Below are 19,246 nucleotides of genomic sequence, written 5' to 3'. Positions count from 1 at the left end.
AGTTGGTGATGGACAGGGAGGCCTGGCGTGCTGCAGACCATGGGGTCGCAAAGAGTTGGACACGACTGAGCAACTGAATTGAACTGAGAGATATTTACAGTGCTTTGGGAGATGCAAAGGAGACTGAAATAGTTGTCAAGCGTATGAATTTTGTAGTCAGACTGGGTTTGAATCCCAGTTCCTTCACTTAGACCAATAACTTGGGCAAATTACTCAAATTCTTTTTTTCTTCTTCCACTTTTACTGAGAAATAATTGATACAGAGTCCTGTATAAGGTTAAGGTGTACAGTATAATGATTTGACTTACATACATCATGAAATGATCATCAGTAAGTTTAGTGAACATGGATCATCTCATTTAGATATAAAATTAAAGAAATAAACCTTTTTTCTTATGATGAGAGCTCCTAGGATTCAATTTTGATATACAACATATACATTAACTCTTATTGTGTTGTACCTTACATCCCTAGCACTAAATTACTCAAATTCTTAATGCTTCAGTCTCCCTTTCTGCAAATTGGAGAGAATATTCCCTGTCTCATGCAGTTCTAAGGACTGAACCCATTAATGTGGGTCAAAGAGCTAGAACTACTCTTGGCATTCAGTGGGCCCTAAGTCCGTGTTAGTTATCATCACCGTTTGAGCATCAGCATTATGACTGGCTGGTGCATTGGACTTCAAGGATAGACCGTGCACACATGCTCAAAGCAATAAAAATGCAAAATAGCATAGGAGAAGTTGAAGAACAGAGACAGCCCTTGTATAATATTGCATTTGTTCAGTCATTCAACAAACACTGAACACCTGCTTTGGGTAAGACTCTGTAGTATGGAATGACACAAAAAGGGGAGACAATAGAAAATACTTGGAGCTCAGGCATAGGGTCTAACCCTAGTTCCACCACTTTACAGTTGTTTGTGACTGTGAGCAAGTTACATAAAAGCCTCTTCTTCACCAGCAACCCCTGCCCCCCGCCCCCAACTCCCGCCTTTTCTTTTGCTGTAACATGATGCGTGTGGAATTTTAGTTTCCTTACCAGGGATTGGACCTGGGCCCTCAGCAGTGAGAATGCGGAGTCCTAACCACTGGACTGCCAGGGAATTCCCACCCCCTCTCCCTCTTGCCACCAGAGATCGGCCAGGCGTGGTATGAACTCTGGGACTACCGCTGACCAGCTCTGTTATTTGTAAGCAACTGCTTATCCTCTAAGCCTCACTTTTCTTATTTTAAAAGTGAAGAAAGTAATACTTCGTTATATTTTTGTGAGGATCAAATTAAATGCATATGAAGTGCTTGGTACATAGTAGGATCTCAGGATCATCATCATCATTATTAATATCATCATCCCAGCTCTCTCCTTTATAGTCCCTGTTCTAAGAGAACCGTTAACCTGTCTGGGAGGCAGAAATGAGTGTACAGTAATAGAAGCAGTATGTATTATGTTGTTACATTAGAGCTCCAATTGTAATGCAGTGGGAGGAGGATCATTCATCCTGTCTGGAGGACTCTGAGAAAGCTATTCTGCAGGTAGCTTTTGAATGGGTCTTGCAGGGTTTTGGTAGATGGCCTGGACTGGATGACCACCTTCCAGCAGAATGAGGCCTGTGAGTAGAGACAGAAGGTGGACACCTGCAGGGCATGTTCAGATGCTTTGAGGCCAGAAGGTAGCAGCTGCCAGTGCTGAGTCAAGGAGTTTGAACTGTGGGCTGTGGGCATATGTTTAGATTCCCCCCTCCTTTTCTGTTTTATAAGCTCTGAACCTCAGGTTGGCCCTTTAAATGAGGTTGACTTTCCTAGAGCCCAGGGAGGAGGATTTAGTAGTCATTAGGTATTTACTCTAAATTCACCGTAGTTCTGGCTTCCCAGGTGGCCCAGTGGTAAAGAATCCACCTGCCAATGCAGGAGACCTGGGTTCGATCCCTGAGTTGGGAAGATCCCCTGGAGTAGGAAATGGCAACTCACTCCAGTATTCTTGCCTGGGAAATTTCATGAACAGTCCTCTGTAGCCTGGCGGGCTACAGTCCCTGGAGTTGCAAAGAGTTGGACACAACTGAGTGCACACACACTACACACTAGTGACTAGATTTCTTATTAATCTGAACTGAGGAATTTTGGCATGAGAGAGCCATCCATAAGTAAGTCTGCAGATTTTCTGCCTGGAAATCAACGAACATTATCATCTATAAGGTGCTCACCTATGCTGGGTGCTTTGTGGCCTGGTTCCTTGGAGGGACCTTTCCCGGCAGGGCCAGTTGTGGGTAGGGAAGTAGGAAGCCTTTGATCTGTATTTTGTCTGATTCCCTTGTTTTGGACTCTGTAGGCTGCCTTTTCTCTTCATTTTTGCCTCTGTGTCTTCTTTTGAGACCACCCCCTTTGCTCTCTTTGCTTCAGCTTCTTTAATTGTTAACGTTGCATGGATTGCCTGCAAGTCCAGTTCTCCATGTGGCACAGCAGCCATGGAAACCTGGGGCTGTCTGCCTTTGTGACAGATTTGGGTATTGAAAAATAGGGCAAGTGAGTCAAATTGCAAATGTTGCTCTTTAAAAGAAGAAAATGTATGGTTTCCTCCCTTTAAGTCAGTTTCAACTGATAAGGGATGTGTTTCACATCTTTACCCCCTAATGATCATTTTCTCCCCAAATGTGGATATAGGATTGTTTCTGGGCTCTCTGGGACAATTAACTTCTCCTTTTGCTTCATCTTAAGGTGTGTGGAACCCTATGTGGACAAGTGTTCCTACAAACATCTGAAAAATAAGTTGGGTCCATTTGCTCAGAATCTGCCTAGATGCTAGCTTTGAATACTTCTTTAGACGCCAGTAAGGCACATCTTAATCATTCAAAGGGGGAAGTAATCAGGTTTCTTGTATTAGTTTGTCTTTGGAGGAAAAGACTTGCTTTCCTTTCTTCTGAATTCTCTTGCCAGCTAATGGTTGCTAGTTGTTGTTGTCTGTACTTGCTGTTCTTGAAAATATATTTCAGACAGATTTATATGACTCAGAAATCAGCATTGTTGCACAAACAACTTCATAAAACGAGACTGTGTCCCCAGCTTTTTGGGGGTGGGGACCCTGCCTGCCTTTTTTTTAATCCCAGTGGCCAGCACCGTGCCTTAGGCACAGGGGAGGGTCACTTCTGTAGCTTTGGGAGTGAGTGTCACCCCCATGACTGTCCCTTCAGTCTGCTTTGGAGACATCTAGTACTTTTGGGTTTAAGTGATGGTAAAAGCTGGGGCTGAAAAGGACCTTGAGGAGTGGTCCAGTTCATGCCTTTGCTCATTACTCTGCAAGTGAGGGTGGGAAGGAGAACCTGTGGAGGTTGGCTTTCCAGAAGAGAGAGTGTACTTCCTTCTGATGACCAACTTTACTGAACTCACAGGAGCTCTTAGACATGGTGTGGAATATATCATTTTAGGAGGGCGGGCAGCGGATGAGGAGAGCTTGTTAAAAATGGCAAATTTCTGTTTCAATTGCAGAGATATCTGGGTGGGGAAACCAGGATCTGTGTTTCATCCCAGGTGATTCAAATGTTAATGGTCCTTGGGTGAATATTAGCCTAAACTTGGGGCCTGTAAACTGGCCACCTGGCCAGATCCCTCTGCGAGCTGAGAATGGCTTTTCCATTTTTAAAGACTTGTAAAGAGAAAAAAGAGAGAATGTACAATAGACCCTGTAAGGACTGAAATATTTACTCCCTGGCTCATTAGAGTCTGATCCCTGCCCTAAACCTTTCATCTGCTGGCAGGCTTACATGTCAGATTAGACAGGTCAGGACATCAGTACAGATAAAGCACAGTGGTAGGTATAGCCTGGGCCTCCATGGGAAGCTCTCCCTTTACTCTTCACTGATTTGCACACAGTAGGCACCTACTGCATCTATTGGATGAACATGTTATGGTGTTTTTATTTTTTAGGTGCTGTTGAATTAGAAAACTTGCCTTTAAAGAAAGATGCCTTGAAAGAACTGGAATTACCATTCGAGGTCAAAGCTGGTATGTGAAACAAGGGAGAAGGAGACAGTATTACATCGTTTGGGACGTGAAAACTGAGAACCCTTGCGTCTGGCTCTGTTGGACCAGGAAGAGGCAGAATAGGAGTTTCGATCAGTATTCAAGTGTGGTCCCTAGGCTGCTAATGTCAGGATGCTCTTGGGGTGGTTGTAGCCCCCAGACTTACTGAATTAGAGTCTCTGAAGAAGTGTCATTGAACCTGCATCATTTATTTATTTATTTTTTGAACCTGCACCTTTACTAAGCTCCCCAGGTGATTCTTAAAAGTCTGGGAACTTCTGTCCTAGACACGGGAGATTCTTATTTTCAGAGAATTCATTATACATTTTGGGCTTCCCCAGTGGCTTAGTGGTAAAGAACCTGCCTGCAATAGAGGCAAAGGAGGCTCGAGTTCGATCCCTGGAGGAGGGAATGGCTACCCACTCCAGTATTCTTGCCTTGAGAATCCCATGGACAGAGGAGCCTGGTGGGGTGCAGTCCATGGGTCACAAAGAGTTGGACATGACTGAAGTGACTGAGCACAGCACACACGTTTTACATATTCCTGAGAGATAGTTGATTCTCTTGAATGAAAGGTGGGCTTGGGAACAGTATGCTTGGGTTTCTATTCTATATCTGCCATTTTTTGGCTGTATGACTTTGGGCCAGTTCCCTCACAACTCTGTGTGTGCTTCCTCATCTTTAAGATGGGATGATCATAGTTACATCGTAGGGTTGTTGAGAGGAATACCTGAGTTAATGCATTAAAATTACTCAGTACAGTGCCCAGCACACTCAGTTAATGTTTGCAAGTATTATTGGAGTTTTGCAGTTACTAGATTTGGTAAAGAAACAAGAATTGTCACAGAATAAAAATATTCTGTATTAAGTAACCACGCATAAAATTAGTCCCTCTTTAGACACTGCTTGTCATTGACCAGTAGCCTGTTGATGTCAGTCAGTCTTTCCCTTATTTTGAGGGTACATATATTATAATAAAGTGTACATACAATGCAAATCAGTTGCTAGGTGAAATAAAATGGAAAATTTGCAAGAGATTTAGGCTTTCTTGAAGTCAACTCAAGTCATGGGTGAACTGCCAGAGTCACAAGCAAAGGCAGTGAATCTGAAAGAAACTCAAGAATGATGACATGGTGGATACTGCCAAAGAGTTCTTAATTGAATATCAAAGGATTAAGAGAGGCTTTTAGGGAAAATTGATGTTTTCTAATGTTTTGGCAAAAATGACCCTTGTTATGCTTGCTCTGCCAAAATGGAATGTAGCAGAAGTTATATTTTGCTGTCATATAATTGTCCTCCCAATTAATAAGATTAGAATTGCAACTGTGCACTAATTATTGTTAGAATTCTTTGTTGTGAACATTGGTGTATGGTGTATGGTTTACATTTAATTTTATTAAATGTAAGAACTGACTTTCATTTTTCTAGATAAAGCCAAAATTATTTTTTCATTATTTGTTGTACATATATCTTCATTTGTTAATGGATTACACAGCTGATCACTTGGTGTCAATGATACTCTGTATCTTAAATATAACAGATTGCTCCTGCTCGAATTCTAGATCTTAGGCAGGTATGATCACAATCTGCTAACGTTCTACTTTCCGAGGTAGATTGTTAGTTGGGCTGTGTGGATCTCGGAGAAATCCTTTAGGTCAGACGGTTCACATGCTCTCATGCTTTACTCCTTGGTGGTGATTTGCCTCTTATTAATTGAAGTGAAAGAAGCCTTGTGCTCTGGGAGGCTTGGCTAGAAATGGTAGAACTCGGGAAATATGTATCACGGTTCTTCCAGGCCATTTAGCTCTCCCATCAGTCTGAGGTCTCATGAAGAGTCAGAATTCCTTCTCGATAGAATTCCACCACAACATGACCAATGTTTCAGTCGCCGTGTTTGAAATTGGGTATATTGTAAGTCTGTTAACTCCTAGTAAGTACCTATCAGCCAACTAATTAATAATGAAGAAGAAATGAGTTGTGTGCCCACAGGCTTGTGCAAGTGCCATGGGGAGAAAGAAGCCCCAGGGAAATTTATGGGGTAGTCCCATTGGGGAAGAGGTAATTTCCAGAGCGAAGATGTTACATTTGATATGAAAAAGTTACACTGACCTTGTTCCAGCTTCTACTTTTTATGCCTTTGTTCTTACAGCTTTCAGCCTAGTAGCGTTTGTTTCACATGTAGGAAAACTGACTGCTTGTCTTCTTAAAAAGTAAATGGAAAAAATAATAATACTCCTTAAAGGACAGTAGAAGAATACAGAGAAATAGAATTATACATGTGTCAGACATTTAACAAGACTTTCCTCTTCCCAGGCTTAATTGGGAAAGTGACCCTTCAGATTCCCTTCTACCGCCCCCATGTGGACCCTTGGGTGATCTCCATCTCCAGCCTTCATTTAATTGGAGCCCCTGAAAAAATACAGGATTTCAATGATGAAAAGGAGAAGCTGTTGGAAAGGGAGCGCAAGAAAGCTCTCCTTCAGGCCCTGGAGGAAAAATGGAAGGCAAGGCAGAAATCCTCTTGGCCTGAGAGCGGTGGTGGTGAGACTCGAAATCAGCAAAGCCCTGGATTCTAACACCAGCTCTTTCCTTTGTAGAACGAACGCCAGCAGAAAGGGGAGTCTTACTGGTATTCAGTCACTGCCTCAGTAGTTACGAGGATTGTGGAGAACATTGAAGTAAGTCCTAATGGCTTTTATAAAGTATGAGCATGAAAGGGGACCCCTCAGGCTTAAATGTGTTTCATGTCATGGTTGCTGGTTTCTCGTGGGTGTAGCTGATCACAGAGTGTCTGCAGAGAATGCTGACTGCTCAGGTGTTCCTTTTCCTAGCTGGTGTTGGAGGGAGAACCTGAAAAGTGAGTCCCACACAGGTTTTTCTTGCTTCAGTTAGTGTGAGTAGGTGTTTTAATATCGCTGACATTTCACTTCATTTTCTTTTTGAATATGGGAACGCCACTTGCTGAAGGATATACCTCCTAAGACAAATCCTATCTGGTTGCAGGGCAAATCACTTAATCTCTCTGGTCTGAGTTTCTTCCTCTGGACAAGGAGAGCTGTTGGATATGGTTTCCAGTTGATTATATAGTGTGTTGTGAACAACTCTCTCACTGCCGCATCTGGGGCCATGTGATGAGTTACAGTGCTCGGGCCGCTGGCCATATTTTCTACTTTAATTACCATTTTGTTTTGTCCTCAAAACTGAGAATAGGTTCACACTAATTTTCAGGAATGTCGTAAGAATCAGCCCATACTTACCAGCTCCAGGGTTTTCATGCAGTGCCATGTGACAGGCCACATTTTTTTTTAAGGTGTCCCACTCCCCCCCAGAATACAGTCTGAGGTTGCTGGAGTCATAACTTTGATAACGTTGGTAAAAAGATAAGTACATTTGAGGTGACTGCTTTGAATTCTTTTTCAGGCAGTTATTTATCTCATTGATTTTTTAGATATTGTCATTATTTTAACTTTATTTTTAATAATAACTTTGAGATTTAGTTCACATACCATAAAGTTTACAATTTTAAAGTGTACAAACTAGTGTTTTTTGATATATTTACAAAGTTGAACATTGATCACCACTGTCTAATTCCAGAATATTTTCATTATCCCTCAAAGATGCTCTATACCCAACTAGCAACCACTTCAAATTCCCCTCTCCTCCAGCCCCCTGCAGCCACTAATGTAGTTTATGGGTTTGTGTAGTCTGGACATTTCATATCAGTGGAGCTGTACACTACGTGGCCTTTTGCATCTGGCTTTTTAGCATAATGCTCCCAAGATTTATCCATGTTGTGGCATGTATCAGTACTTTATTCCCTTTATGACTGAATAATACATTCCATTGTGTGGATTGCCAAAGATGAACAAAGCTGGAGTGAAGTTAAAGTGGTGAAAACAGACTTTATTCAGTGACTCCTGACAGTAGGGGAAAGAGCAGAGCTCCATTCCATCTTGTACAGAGGTGACCAGGTGTTTTAAAGGGAGAATGAGGGTGTGTGTGTGCGCGTTGGTGAGGGTGGGGTGGGCAGGGCTCAGGAGGAAAATTACAAAGGGTTGGTCAGTATGGATGTGATTAGGTCAGCTGTATCTGCTAGCTGGACTTCTCTTCTTCCATAGAGATGGGCGACAGGAGCCCCTTTCTTCCTGACGATTGCATTTCAGGGGAGTGGCTCTTAGGTCCTTGAGTTGTAGGAGATACATCACATAGGGACAGCGGAAGGATTCACAGCTGTAAGCCCTTTTTGATAAATGCTCTAAGAAAAGGGAGGGGTGGGGGTGTAGGCTATTGTCAGATGTTGGCTGGAGCAGACAGCCGTGAGCTTTTCCACATAGGAACTCAGGAAGGGGATGGAATGTCTGTCCCAGGGACACAGCTTGAGGCTGCTGGAAGCCTTCTTTAAAGTTTCAAGTCTTTTAGTGGAGGTGTTTGAATGGAACGTTCATACCTAGAGTTTTTGCAGTTCTCAGGGTAGACCACATTTTGTTTATCAGTTTATCAGTTGATGGGCATTTGGGTTGTCTCCACTTTTTGGCTGTTAGGAATACTGCTGTTGTAAACATTCATGTATCTGGTTTTGTGTGAACATGTTTTCATTTTTCTTGAATACATACCTGAAAGTGGAGCTGTTGAGTCCTATGGTAACTATATGTTAAATTTTTTGAGAAACAGTTTTATAGTTTCACTGGTAATGTGTGAACATTTCAGTTTTTCCACATCCTGACCAGCACTTGTTATTGTTTGTTTTTTAATAATAGCCATATTAGTGGGCACAAAGTGATACCTCATTGTGATTTAGATTTGCATTTCCTTAATGGTTAATGTTGTTGAGTATCTTTTCAGGTGCTTATTGGCTTTTTGTTTATCTTTTGGAGAAGCATCTATTCAAACTCCTTTTCCATTTATAAAAATGAATTCTTTACTGTTGAGTTGTAAGAGTTCTTTATATATCCCGGATTCTCGTCCCTATCAGATACACATGACTTGCAAGTGTTTTCTCCCATTCTATGAGTGGTCTTTTCACAGTCTGTTATTTTTTAATTCATTGAAGCAGAGTGCTTTTTCAGTAGCCCTACTGTAGAGGCACAGGGAAATAAATAAGGTCAGAGTGGAAATGCCCTGCTCGTATTCCTGTGTCTAGGTTTGAGAGCACAGGGACCAGATGAAGATATCATAAGAGAGGGAGGGCCATTTGTCTAGATACAGTGGTACTACTTTCCTTCAGTGTTTAAGGTGTTTTCTGAAATGATTCCATGGAAGTACCATTAACTCTCTTCTTGAGTTGGGACTAATCAAAAGAAATGTCATTCATGTCCAGTTTGTGCTTCTGACTCTTAGGAACTTAGAGTATTGGGTGTATTTACCCAATACTGGGTGTGTTTGTGTAAAATACCTGCTGTGGTTTACTTGAGTGGCTCAAGCACAGTTTGACCCCTGCTTATAGTACTCTACTTGCTGCAATTGTCTAAATGTGTTTTTTTCTCTCCTGCAGTTAAAAATTCAAGATGTCCATTTGCGCTTTGAAGATGGTATTACCAACCCTTCCCATCCTTTTGCATTTGGCATCTGCATTAAGAATGTATCCATGCAAAATGCCATGAATGAGCCTGTGAGTATGAAATACACCTGCAAACCAGGAAGAAAGCACCAGGTCTGGGGCATTTGGGGCTGTGCCTTGAGTCCTTTCATGTTCTGTGAGATCACCATCTTTTTTTCCATGTTCTTTGGCAGGTGTGGATGTCTTTTGTGTTAATTTCCTCTGACCTGTCGTAATTTCACTCATCCATCAATGTTGGCACATTTTACATGTGAAGAAACTGAGGTGCAGAAAGGATCTCATTTTTTATTTTCTTCTGTCCTTACATGCACTCTCGGGATACACTCACTCTGTTTCAGGGTTTTGTCAGCCACCTGGGAATATGTGCCGACAGCATCCACATCTTGAAAACCATTCTGCACCCTCTTCCAGTCTTCAGATTCAAGGTTTTTTCCTATGGACGCCTTTGTGGTATTTTGTTTAGTCACTCAGTTATGTGCGACTCTTTTGCAACCCCATGGACTGTAGCCCACCAGGCTCCTCTGTCCATGGGGTTCTTCAGGCAAGAATACTGGAGTGGTTTGCCACGCCCTGCTCCAGGGGATCTTCCCAACCCAGACATTGAATCTGTGTCTCCTACATTGGCAGGAGGGTTCTTTACCGCTGGTCCATCATGGAAGCCTGTGATATTTTAGGCTTGTTATAATCAAAATGATCCCATTATATTCCAGCTGCCCATTTTGCTTCCCTGAAACCAACTTTTTTCCTTTTTTTCTCTGACATGTTACTGCATGTTACAAACAAACACATGAAAACTGACTTTTGAGCCCTTTTTATGCCAGACACTATTCTTAGTGGTTTACTTGATCTTCTGCATTGAATTCTCATTACTCTTCACTACCACTGTTATCCTGTACTACGGCCGAGGACACTGGGGGGCCCACAAAGCCTAAATATCTGCTCTCTCCGGCCCTTTACAGAACAAGTTTGCCTCCCTTGCTTCAGACCACGTGTTCTCACCCATGACACTCGTCTTTAGACGCCTGTGCTCACTTCTTCACTTCTTATTCCTCAGCTTCTGTATCCACTGGTCACAGTGTCCTGCCAGTTTTCCCTGCAAGGTGTCTCAAACATGGCTCTTCCACTCCCCCTCACTTCGACTGTCTGACTTAGGATCCTGTCAGCTTCTGCCTGAGTCAGTAAGCTCCTGACTTCCGACCCCGCTTCACTTCTGTCCCAGGTTCTTGATTCGCCCTGTGCCAGGGCTTCTCAGCCTTTCCCACGTCCCGGCATACAGAGGAGAGTGATGGCGTTTGTACGGGACACAGGGGCAAGTGGAGGTGGCTGCTTGGGGCTGGAGGTGCCCTGCTCAGAGCAACCAAGTGCAGTGGATCCTCCAACAAGATGGGCTTGAACACTGCAGGTCCACTTGTCCACAGACTTCTTTTTAAAAACATAACCACAGTATCACATGATCCTCTAGTGCAGAACCATGAATAGGAGGGCTGAGCAGAAAGTTATATGAGGATTTTTGACTGCCAGGAGGTTTGACACCCGTAACTCCCAAGTTGTTCAAGGGTCACTGTATTCCTGAACTGTAGCTTGATTCTGCAGACTTGCTTCTTATCTTGACAAACAAGATATTGACTCCATTTGGGGTAGAGGGGAGCTCCACCTTGCACTGGTGCTCAGAATTCCCTTTCTAAAACACACAGCTGGTCCTGGCACATGCCTACAGCAAAGCCCTCAGTGGTTTCGTGTCCCTTCACATGTGACATCCAAGTTCCTTGGTGTGACAGACTTCTTACTGTATTGGTTTCCTAGAGCTAGATAACAAATTAATCACTAACTAGATGGTTTCTTCAGTGCTGGAGACCAGAGTCCAAGGTCAAGGTGTCGGCAGAGTTGGTTCCTCCTAGAGACTCTGAGAAGGCAATGGCACCCCACTCCAGTACTCTTGCCATGAAAATCCCATGGACGGAGGAGCCTGGTAGGCTGCAGACCATGGGGTCGCTAAGAGTCGGGCACGACTGAGCGACTTCACTTTCATTTTTCACTTTCTTGCATTGGAGAAGGAAATGGCAACCCACTCCAGTATTCTTGCCTGGAGAATCCCAGGGACGGGGGAGCCTGGTGGGCTGCCGTCTATGGGGTCACACAGAGTCGGACACGACTGAAGCGACTTAGCAGCAGAGACTCTGAGGGAGAAACTGTCCCCTGCGTCTCTCCTTGCTTCCCGTGGTTGCCTTGGCTTGTGGGTATATCACTCCAGTCTCTACCTCTGTCTTCACATGGCCTTCTCCCCGTGTGTCTGTTTCCTCTTTTAAGGACACCAGTGATTAGATTAGGGCCCACCCCAATCCCCATGACCTTTTTTTTCCCACAAAGAATTCGACAGTTTTAATCATATAAAATAAAATACAATGAAAAAACATATTGCTCAGGGTCTACCCCAATCTAGATGACCTTATTTTTTTTCACAAAAAGTTCAGTTTTAATCATATAAAATACAATAAAAGCCGTATTGATCTTCTTTCTCTAGTTGTTTTAGGTGTGAGGTTAGGTTGTTTATTTGAGATTTTTCTTGTTTCTTGAGGTAAGATTGTATTGCTGTAAACTTCCCTCTTAGAACTGCTTTTGTTTCATCCTGTAGGTTTTGGATTGTTGTGCTTGTATTTTCTCTGGGTATTTTTTGTTTTCCTCTCTGACTAGTGTGACCTTATTTTAATTTGATTATATCTGCAATGACCCTATTTCCGGGTAAGTTCCCCCACTCACAGGTTCTGGGACAACATGAATTTTGTGGGGTGCAGGGGGGAGCTTTTCAACCGAGTACACCTAGTAACACTCCAACCTACTTTTCTCAATACTCAAGTAACTCTCCACTCCTTGTGTGTGTCGGTACACATGTCCAGTACTGCCCCAGCCCTGAACATAGCGCTTCTGTACACGTTTCCCAGTACCGGCCCCACCCCTGAACACAGCACTTCAGTTACACAGATGTATTCTCTGTCCTTTGAAGCAATGGGGCCTATTATGTCATTGGCCCCATTCCTTGCAATGTGTCCCATACCTTGCCTTCTACCCTCTGTCTGAAACATATATATATATAGCTTTTGATACCTATCTGCCCAGTGGTATTTTTTAGTTATTTGCTTGTAGCATCTTATATATTCTTCCTCTGCTTTCCTCTGCTTAATTACATTTGTTCACATGTTTGTGTTTCCATTTAGCTAGATTCTGAACTCTGTAAGAGCAGAACCATGTTTTCATTGTTTTGTAACCTCAGCACCTTGCAAAGTGCCCTATGCGTGATTCGTCACTAGTGGCCTGTTGAATGAATGAATAGATTCGTGAATAAAGAATCATGCTTTCTTCCCTGTCTTCCCTCAGGTACAGAAATTAATGCGGAAAAAGCAATTAGATGTGGCAGAGTTTAGCATCTATTGGGATGTCGATTGCACTTTATTGGGGGATTTGCCTCAGGTGGAGTTACAGGTATGATTCTTGCAGGGCTGTCTTATAACACAGCACAGCAATAAAGTGTGTAGGATCATGGCCATGTAGGGTTTTGTTCTCTGTGTCTCTTTTTCTGTTCCCACCTGCTTTCCCTCCTTGGCATCCATTCTTGAGTATGTATGAGTATGTTTTCTTGAGGTACTTGCTATGTCTGTAACTCTAAAAAATATATAGGGATTTGTGTATGTTTTACATTTATAGTGTATAGATTTGTTTTCTTTTTTTTCATTTAAAGCTCCGTTTTTAAGATTCATCAGTGTTGCTGCTTATACTTCTGGTTCATTGCTTCTGTTGGATGGTATTCAGCTGCATGCACTTAACGTATTATTGTTCTCTGGTCTCTTGGCCACCATTGTACACCCAGGTTTTCAATGAATGAAGCACCACCTCTGACTCTTAAGAAGAGATTTCTTACTATGTTTTATGTTGAAATTTCACCTTTGATGGCATTCCTTTAAGAATACTTAGAATGTCATTGTAAATCACTGGATGTAAAATATTACCATTTGTGAAGGATATTTAGAAAAATCTCAGTTTAATCTTTTTGTAAAGAAATTGTAGGTGGTTTTAAGTGAAATGGAGAGAAAGTTCTCATATTTCCCTCAACCACGATTATCCTTACATGCTATTGTACAGAATGGTTTTTGTTTTGCCAATTTGATTAATTAAATGCTGTGCATTCATACAGTAGAAGAGTATGCAGCTATAAAAAATAAAGGGCAGAGATCTTTGTAATGAATACATAATAGTCTCTAAGACACAGTATTAAGTTTTAAGAACTAAGGTAAAAAAGCATGTGTACCTTCTGCGTAAGACTGGTTTTAAAAACCGGAAAGTTATGCATTTGCCTGAGTCTGTACAGAATGCTTCTGGTGGAATATGTAAGAAACTGGTGTCATTGGTTGCCTCAGAATAGGGTAACTGGGTGACTGAAAGAAGGAGTAGGAAGGAAGTGATTTCACTTTTTTACCTTTAAAATTTTAAACTGTGTGAATGTATTACCTGTAAGAAATATAAATACAAATTTAAAAATGCTGGAGAGCTTTAGTTTCCCAGTTTTCTCCTGCTTTTGGATTCTGATGTCATATGCTGTAGATTAGACAACATTGCACCAGGTGACTCAATCTGGGAAACATCTGCTGTAATGACAGCCATTCTTGTAACACTCAGGAGGCCATGGACAGGAGCATGGAGAGTCGTGACCATCACTACATCTTGGAGCCCGTGTGTGCATCTGCTCTTCTGAAGAGAAACTGCTCCAAAGAGCCTCTGCGCTCTCGGCACACTCCCCGAATCGAATGTGATATTCACCTGGAGACCATTCCCTTGAAACTCTCTCAGGTACTCTCCTCCTTCCTGTCACTTCTGCTGGTAACTGGGGTGTTGATGAAGGGTCCCCTCGTGGGAAAGGAAGTGCGCATGAGACCAAGCTATGGTGGATGCAGAACCCACTGTCTTTGTACACATGGGTTGGATGTGTCTCAGGTTAGTTTGATTTGATGTTTTTAAGTGCTGAACGAAGAGCATAAGAGAGACAGTGAATCTGTGTACTTAGCTGATAGTGTTCAGAGAGACATGCTGGATAGTGCTGGAGTTTGGTCTTGCAGTTGGCACTGGATTTCAACTCACTGGGTTGACTAGTATGACTTGTCCCTGTGATGTGTAATGTCTTTACTGAGCAAAAGAAATTAACCGGTTCTAACCTTGTACTGCTTAACTTCTAATAAAAAGCTGCAGTACCGGCAAATCATGGAATTCCTCAAGGAGCTGGAGCGAAAGGAGAGGCAGGTGAAGTTCCGAAAATGGAAACCCAAAGTGGCCGTGTCTGAGAAGTAAGGCTTGTCAATTAAGTGTTGTGTGTGGAATGCATTTTCTAGAATGTTCTTTTTTGTATATAGATCAGAAATGTGCCTCACTGTCTTTTTCACGTGGTTGAAGATAAAAGTATAGTCGATTTCTCTGGTTTTTAAAATGCCATTTCTGTTATCATTGTTATCACGCTATCGTGTATCTCTGGCGTCATGGGTTTACTCTTCTGTCAAGCATAAGGGAATTTAGATGGTCCTCTCAGTCTCAGGTATGTTTCCTTGGTGGTTCAGTGGTAAAGAATCTGCCAGCCAGTGCAGGAGACACAGGAGACTTGGGTTCGATCCCTGGTCCGGGAGAAGGAAATGGCAACCCTGTCTAGTATTTTTGCATGGAGAACTTGATGGACAGAGGAGCCTGGTGGGTTACAGTCATGGGGTCGTAAAGAGTCGGATACAACTTAGCAACTGAACAACAGCAACAACAACTCAGTCTCAGGTAGCAAGGAGACTAGCCTTGCTCTGGTGGGATCTGACTGTCTGGTAAATATTTTGTAGCACTCTTGAACCTACTCCCTTGTATCTTTTCTCCTAACCAGTTTGGTCAGCATTTATGTAATACACTTGATGACATCTATAACATAAATGTCCAAAGCATCACAGAGTCAGACATGACTGAAGTGACTTACCAAGCACATAGGATAAATAAATGTTTTCATGTAGATGTGCTCAACTTGACCAGTCAATATATTAAACCTTTTTTAAAGACCTATGTATTTCCAGTCTTTCCTGAAGTCTTCCATTTAAAATCTTTAACAGTCAAATCCTTGCTGATTATCTTACAATGGTATTTACTGTAAAGCCATCACTTGATTATCTGTCGGTGGGAGAGGCTGATGTCATGGGTCATTCAGACCAATTGAGTAATGTACTATTATCAGTGTATCTATCGAGGATGCAGTGGATTAGCTTTTCCCACAGGTTGAAGTTAGCCTAATATTATTTGAATTTGAGGCATAAAGTGATGGCCGAAGAGAAGAGATGTCCAGAATAGGAGTCGTGTGCTGTGGATTGCCCTGGGTCGATAGCATTTTCATCGCTTTTGCTGTAAGTAACTAGATGGCTATGAAATGTTTCAGCTGCCGAGAGTGGTGGTATTTCGCTTTGAATGCCAACTTGCACGAGATCCGGGAGCAGAGAAAGCGCTGCACATGGGGCTTCCTGTTGGGCCGGGCCCGTGATGCCGTGTCTTATACCGACAAGTACTTCACCACGTTGAGAGGTGGCTTGCTATCTGCAGATGACAAGGTAAGGGGTGTTGTCTTGCGTTTCTTGTCTCCACTCAGAGGGTAAGAATGTCTCTTCAAGACTGAAAAAACTGGAATCTGTGAAGAAATAAAAGTCTTTGTTCGGGATCATAGTTTTTTAGGATAAAGTTGGCCTCACTAGGGTGAGAGCTTCTTGGAAGGCCAGGTTTTGCCTCTCTGCAGGAAGCTTTCTCCACCTTCTGTTGCTAGAGGGGAGCTGGCCCATGGGCTGGGAGGAAGGAAAAGGGGCCGTGGTCCCACCAGGTCCCCTGGCTCTCTGTGCAGGGCCCAGAGAGACTTTGCATCTGGTCACTTGTATTGAACACCTGATCCTAACTCTTTTCCTCACATTTTCCCTAATCCCGACTGACTTGATGGACCCTGGAGTTTTGGGGGTAGAGCCTAGGCCGAGGGTGTGCAGCGAGGGGAAGGCCAGCTCCAGTTTCAGTTACCTGCAGGACCAGAGACCCTTGGAGCTGGCAGTCCTAGGGTCCTGGCCTGGAGCTTCCTCTAGTTCCAGTCTGTCTCCTCTGTCTCCTTGGGGAGGGCAGTGGGGAGTGTTTTCCTCCTTGATTCGTTTCGGTTTTGTGAGCGTCAGTTTTTGTAATAGCAATTTAGACTAATTTTGGCCTGGGTATTGTCTCATTTTACTCTCTCTAGTAAACACTTCTAAGCGTCCCTTTAACACCTGTCTTAGCTTGGGCTGCTATAACAACATTCCACAGGCTGGGGCGCTTTACACGGTGGATGTTTACTTCTCACAGTTCTGGAGGCTGAAATTCCATGATCGAGGTCCCGGCAGATTCGGTTCTTGGGGAAGACCATCTTCCTGGTTTATGGGCAGCCGCCTTCTCCCTGTCTGCTCACGTGGCCTTTTCTGGGCAGAGAGAGAGAGCTGTTTGTCTTCCACTTCCTACAGGGGAGCTAGTCCCATAATGATGGTCCTGTCCTCATCACCTCATCTAAACCTGTTCACCTCCCATGGGCTCCACCTTCAGATCCTGTCACGTTGAGGGTTAAGGCCTCAACATGTACATACTGGGGGGACACATTCAGCCCGTGAGAGCACCCCATTGTAACCAGTGGCAGTGCTGCATCCTTGGGTGTTCTCACCTGTCTTGCTGGCACCCTGAGGTATGACCCACTCTGCTAGTGCTTCTTTCATGAGTGTCAGGTGTGGTTACTGACATAGAAGCCTTAATAAAAGGATGGAATAAACCAGACCTTTTGTTTTGGATAGTTTTCTTAAAGGCATAGGGAAAGATATGCAGCAAGGGAAAAATCTAAATTACAACTGAGGTGAGCAAGTAAACATGTATAATCTCCGTTTCCTTAATGGCAGAGTTTAAGGCTTCCCTGGTGGCTCAGATGGTAAAGAATCCACGTGCAGTACAGAAGACCCAGGTTCCATCCCTAGGTCGGGACGATCCCCTGGAGAAGGGAATGACAACCCACTCCAGTCAGTATTCTTGCCAGGAGAATCCCATAGACAGAGGGGCCTGGTGGGCTATAGTCCACAGGGACACAGAGTCCGACACCACTAAGCGACTAACAACTTTCACTTTCAAGAAACAGCTTAAGAGAGCTGACTCCGCTTTCTTGCACATCTTTGTGTGTCGCTGGCCACTGTTGTTCGTTCTTAACTAGCATGAAACGAATGAAAATGACCACTTCCTTGCTAATGTCCCACATGAAACATAAAGAAGCTGGAGGCCTGCACACTTACTCTGTAAACTAGGTCCTCAGTTTCCTTCTCTGACTCGGGAAGATTAACAACCAGCCACCGACTTGAATCAGTTGAGGTAACGCATGTGAAAGCACTTTGTAAACTGCCTTTGCTGAGCAAAGGATGGGCTAGTCCAGCAACACTTGTCCTGCAACACTTGTCCTGCAACACTTGTCCTTCATGTACCTGTTAACAACTCAGTACCACTCTGCTCTCTCTGCACTTCCTGTTAGTCTCAGGGTACAGGTAGGATCTACCGGGGTTATACGGAAAAGCTGTTTGAACCAGAAGCTTAGCGGTTATGGAACTCACTGTTTATCTTCATGGTTTCTGGGTCTTGGAAACATTGGAAACATTGGGGGCCAGGTGGGTTCCTTTAGTACTGGATGGGTTCGTGATGGTGTCCACTTTCTCTGCAGCCCTGACACCTGTTTTGTCTGTCTTCACCCAAACAGGAGGAAATGTATCGGATTGAAGAGGAGCAGAGCTTTGAGGAACTGAAGATTTTGCGTGAACTGGTGCATGAACGGTTTCACAAGCAGGAAGAACTAGCAGAGGTAGGAGATCCTCCGAGAGAAGCTGTGTTCACACCCAGCATGCTGAGTGCCTCTGGGGGCACAGAGAATGAGGAGTGGCACCTCATGCCCTGTCTCTGTCTTTGGTCCTCACGTGTGCTCATTTTTGATTGACACAGAGCCTACGGGAGCCTCAGCTGGATCCTCTGGGAGACTCTCCTGGAGACCCAGGCCCCGGGGGAGGCAGCGGGATGCTGCAGTACCTTCAGTCCTGGTTTCCCGGCTGGGGTGGCTGGTACGGGCAGCAGAGCCCTGAAGGGAAGCCAGTGGAGGGCCTGATGGTAGAGCCGCAGGAGCAGTGGACTCCCGAGGAGATCCTGGGTAAGGCGGGAGCTGGCTTTCATGTGCCCTTCTTGATTACAGTGAAGGGAGACACTTGGTTCATGGTTCACCTATTATTTGTGAAACTGGCCCATGGTATATTTCAAATTAAAAAAAAAAAGGTAGACATTTGTAACAGTTTGTCTCATGTTTATAGAGGCAGAGAGAGGTTTTTAAAAAAAATAATTTTCTTTATTTATATTTGGCTGTGCTGAACCTTTGTTGCTGTGTGGGCTTTTCTCTAGTTTCAGCTCGTGGGCTTCAGTAGTTGTGGCACGTGGGCTCGGTAGTTCCGGTTCCTGGCCTCTAGAGCACAGGCTCAATAGTTGTGGCCCATGGGCTTAGTTGCTCTGCAGCATGTGGGATCTTCCCGGACCAGGGATCAGACCTGTGTCTCTTGCATTGGCAGGCAGATTCTTTACCACTGGACCTTTAGCGAAGCCTG

General features: G+C 43.7%; 1 protein-coding gene across 4 annotated transcripts in view; it reads left to right on the top strand.

Moving 5' to 3' along the window:
* The window catches only part of VPS13D (vacuolar protein sorting 13 homolog D), a 274,396-nt gene that overhangs the window by 10,305 nt on the left and 244,845 nt on the right, over positions 1–19,246 (top strand). For all 4 annotated transcript variants that reach the window (XM_055582270.1, XM_055582272.1, XM_055582271.1 and 1 more), the window contains exons 3-12: positions 3,917–3,994; positions 6,326–6,516; positions 6,610–6,690; positions 9,504–9,620; positions 12,942–13,046; positions 14,238–14,408; positions 14,799–14,899; positions 16,012–16,180; positions 18,361–18,462; positions 18,600–18,801. In XM_055582270.1, the coding sequence (XP_055438245.1) occupies positions 3,917–3,994; positions 6,326–6,516; positions 6,610–6,690; positions 9,504–9,620; positions 12,942–13,046; positions 14,238–14,408; positions 14,799–14,899; positions 16,012–16,180; positions 18,361–18,462; positions 18,600–18,801 (1,317 nt within the window). The remainder of the gene's footprint in view (positions 1–3,916; positions 3,995–6,325; positions 6,517–6,609; positions 6,691–9,503; positions 9,621–12,941; positions 13,047–14,237; positions 14,409–14,798; positions 14,900–16,011; positions 16,181–18,360; positions 18,463–18,599; positions 18,802–19,246) is intronic.

This window comes from Bubalus kerabau, chromosome 5 (genome assembly GCF_029407905.1).
Source record: "Bubalus kerabau isolate K-KA32 ecotype Philippines breed swamp buffalo chromosome 5, PCC_UOA_SB_1v2, whole genome shotgun sequence".
Taxonomy (NCBI): Eukaryota; Metazoa; Chordata; class Mammalia; order Artiodactyla; family Bovidae; genus Bubalus; species Bubalus kerabau.
Note: the sequence above shows the minus strand (reverse complement) of the source record. Positions and strands in the feature narration are given on the sequence as shown.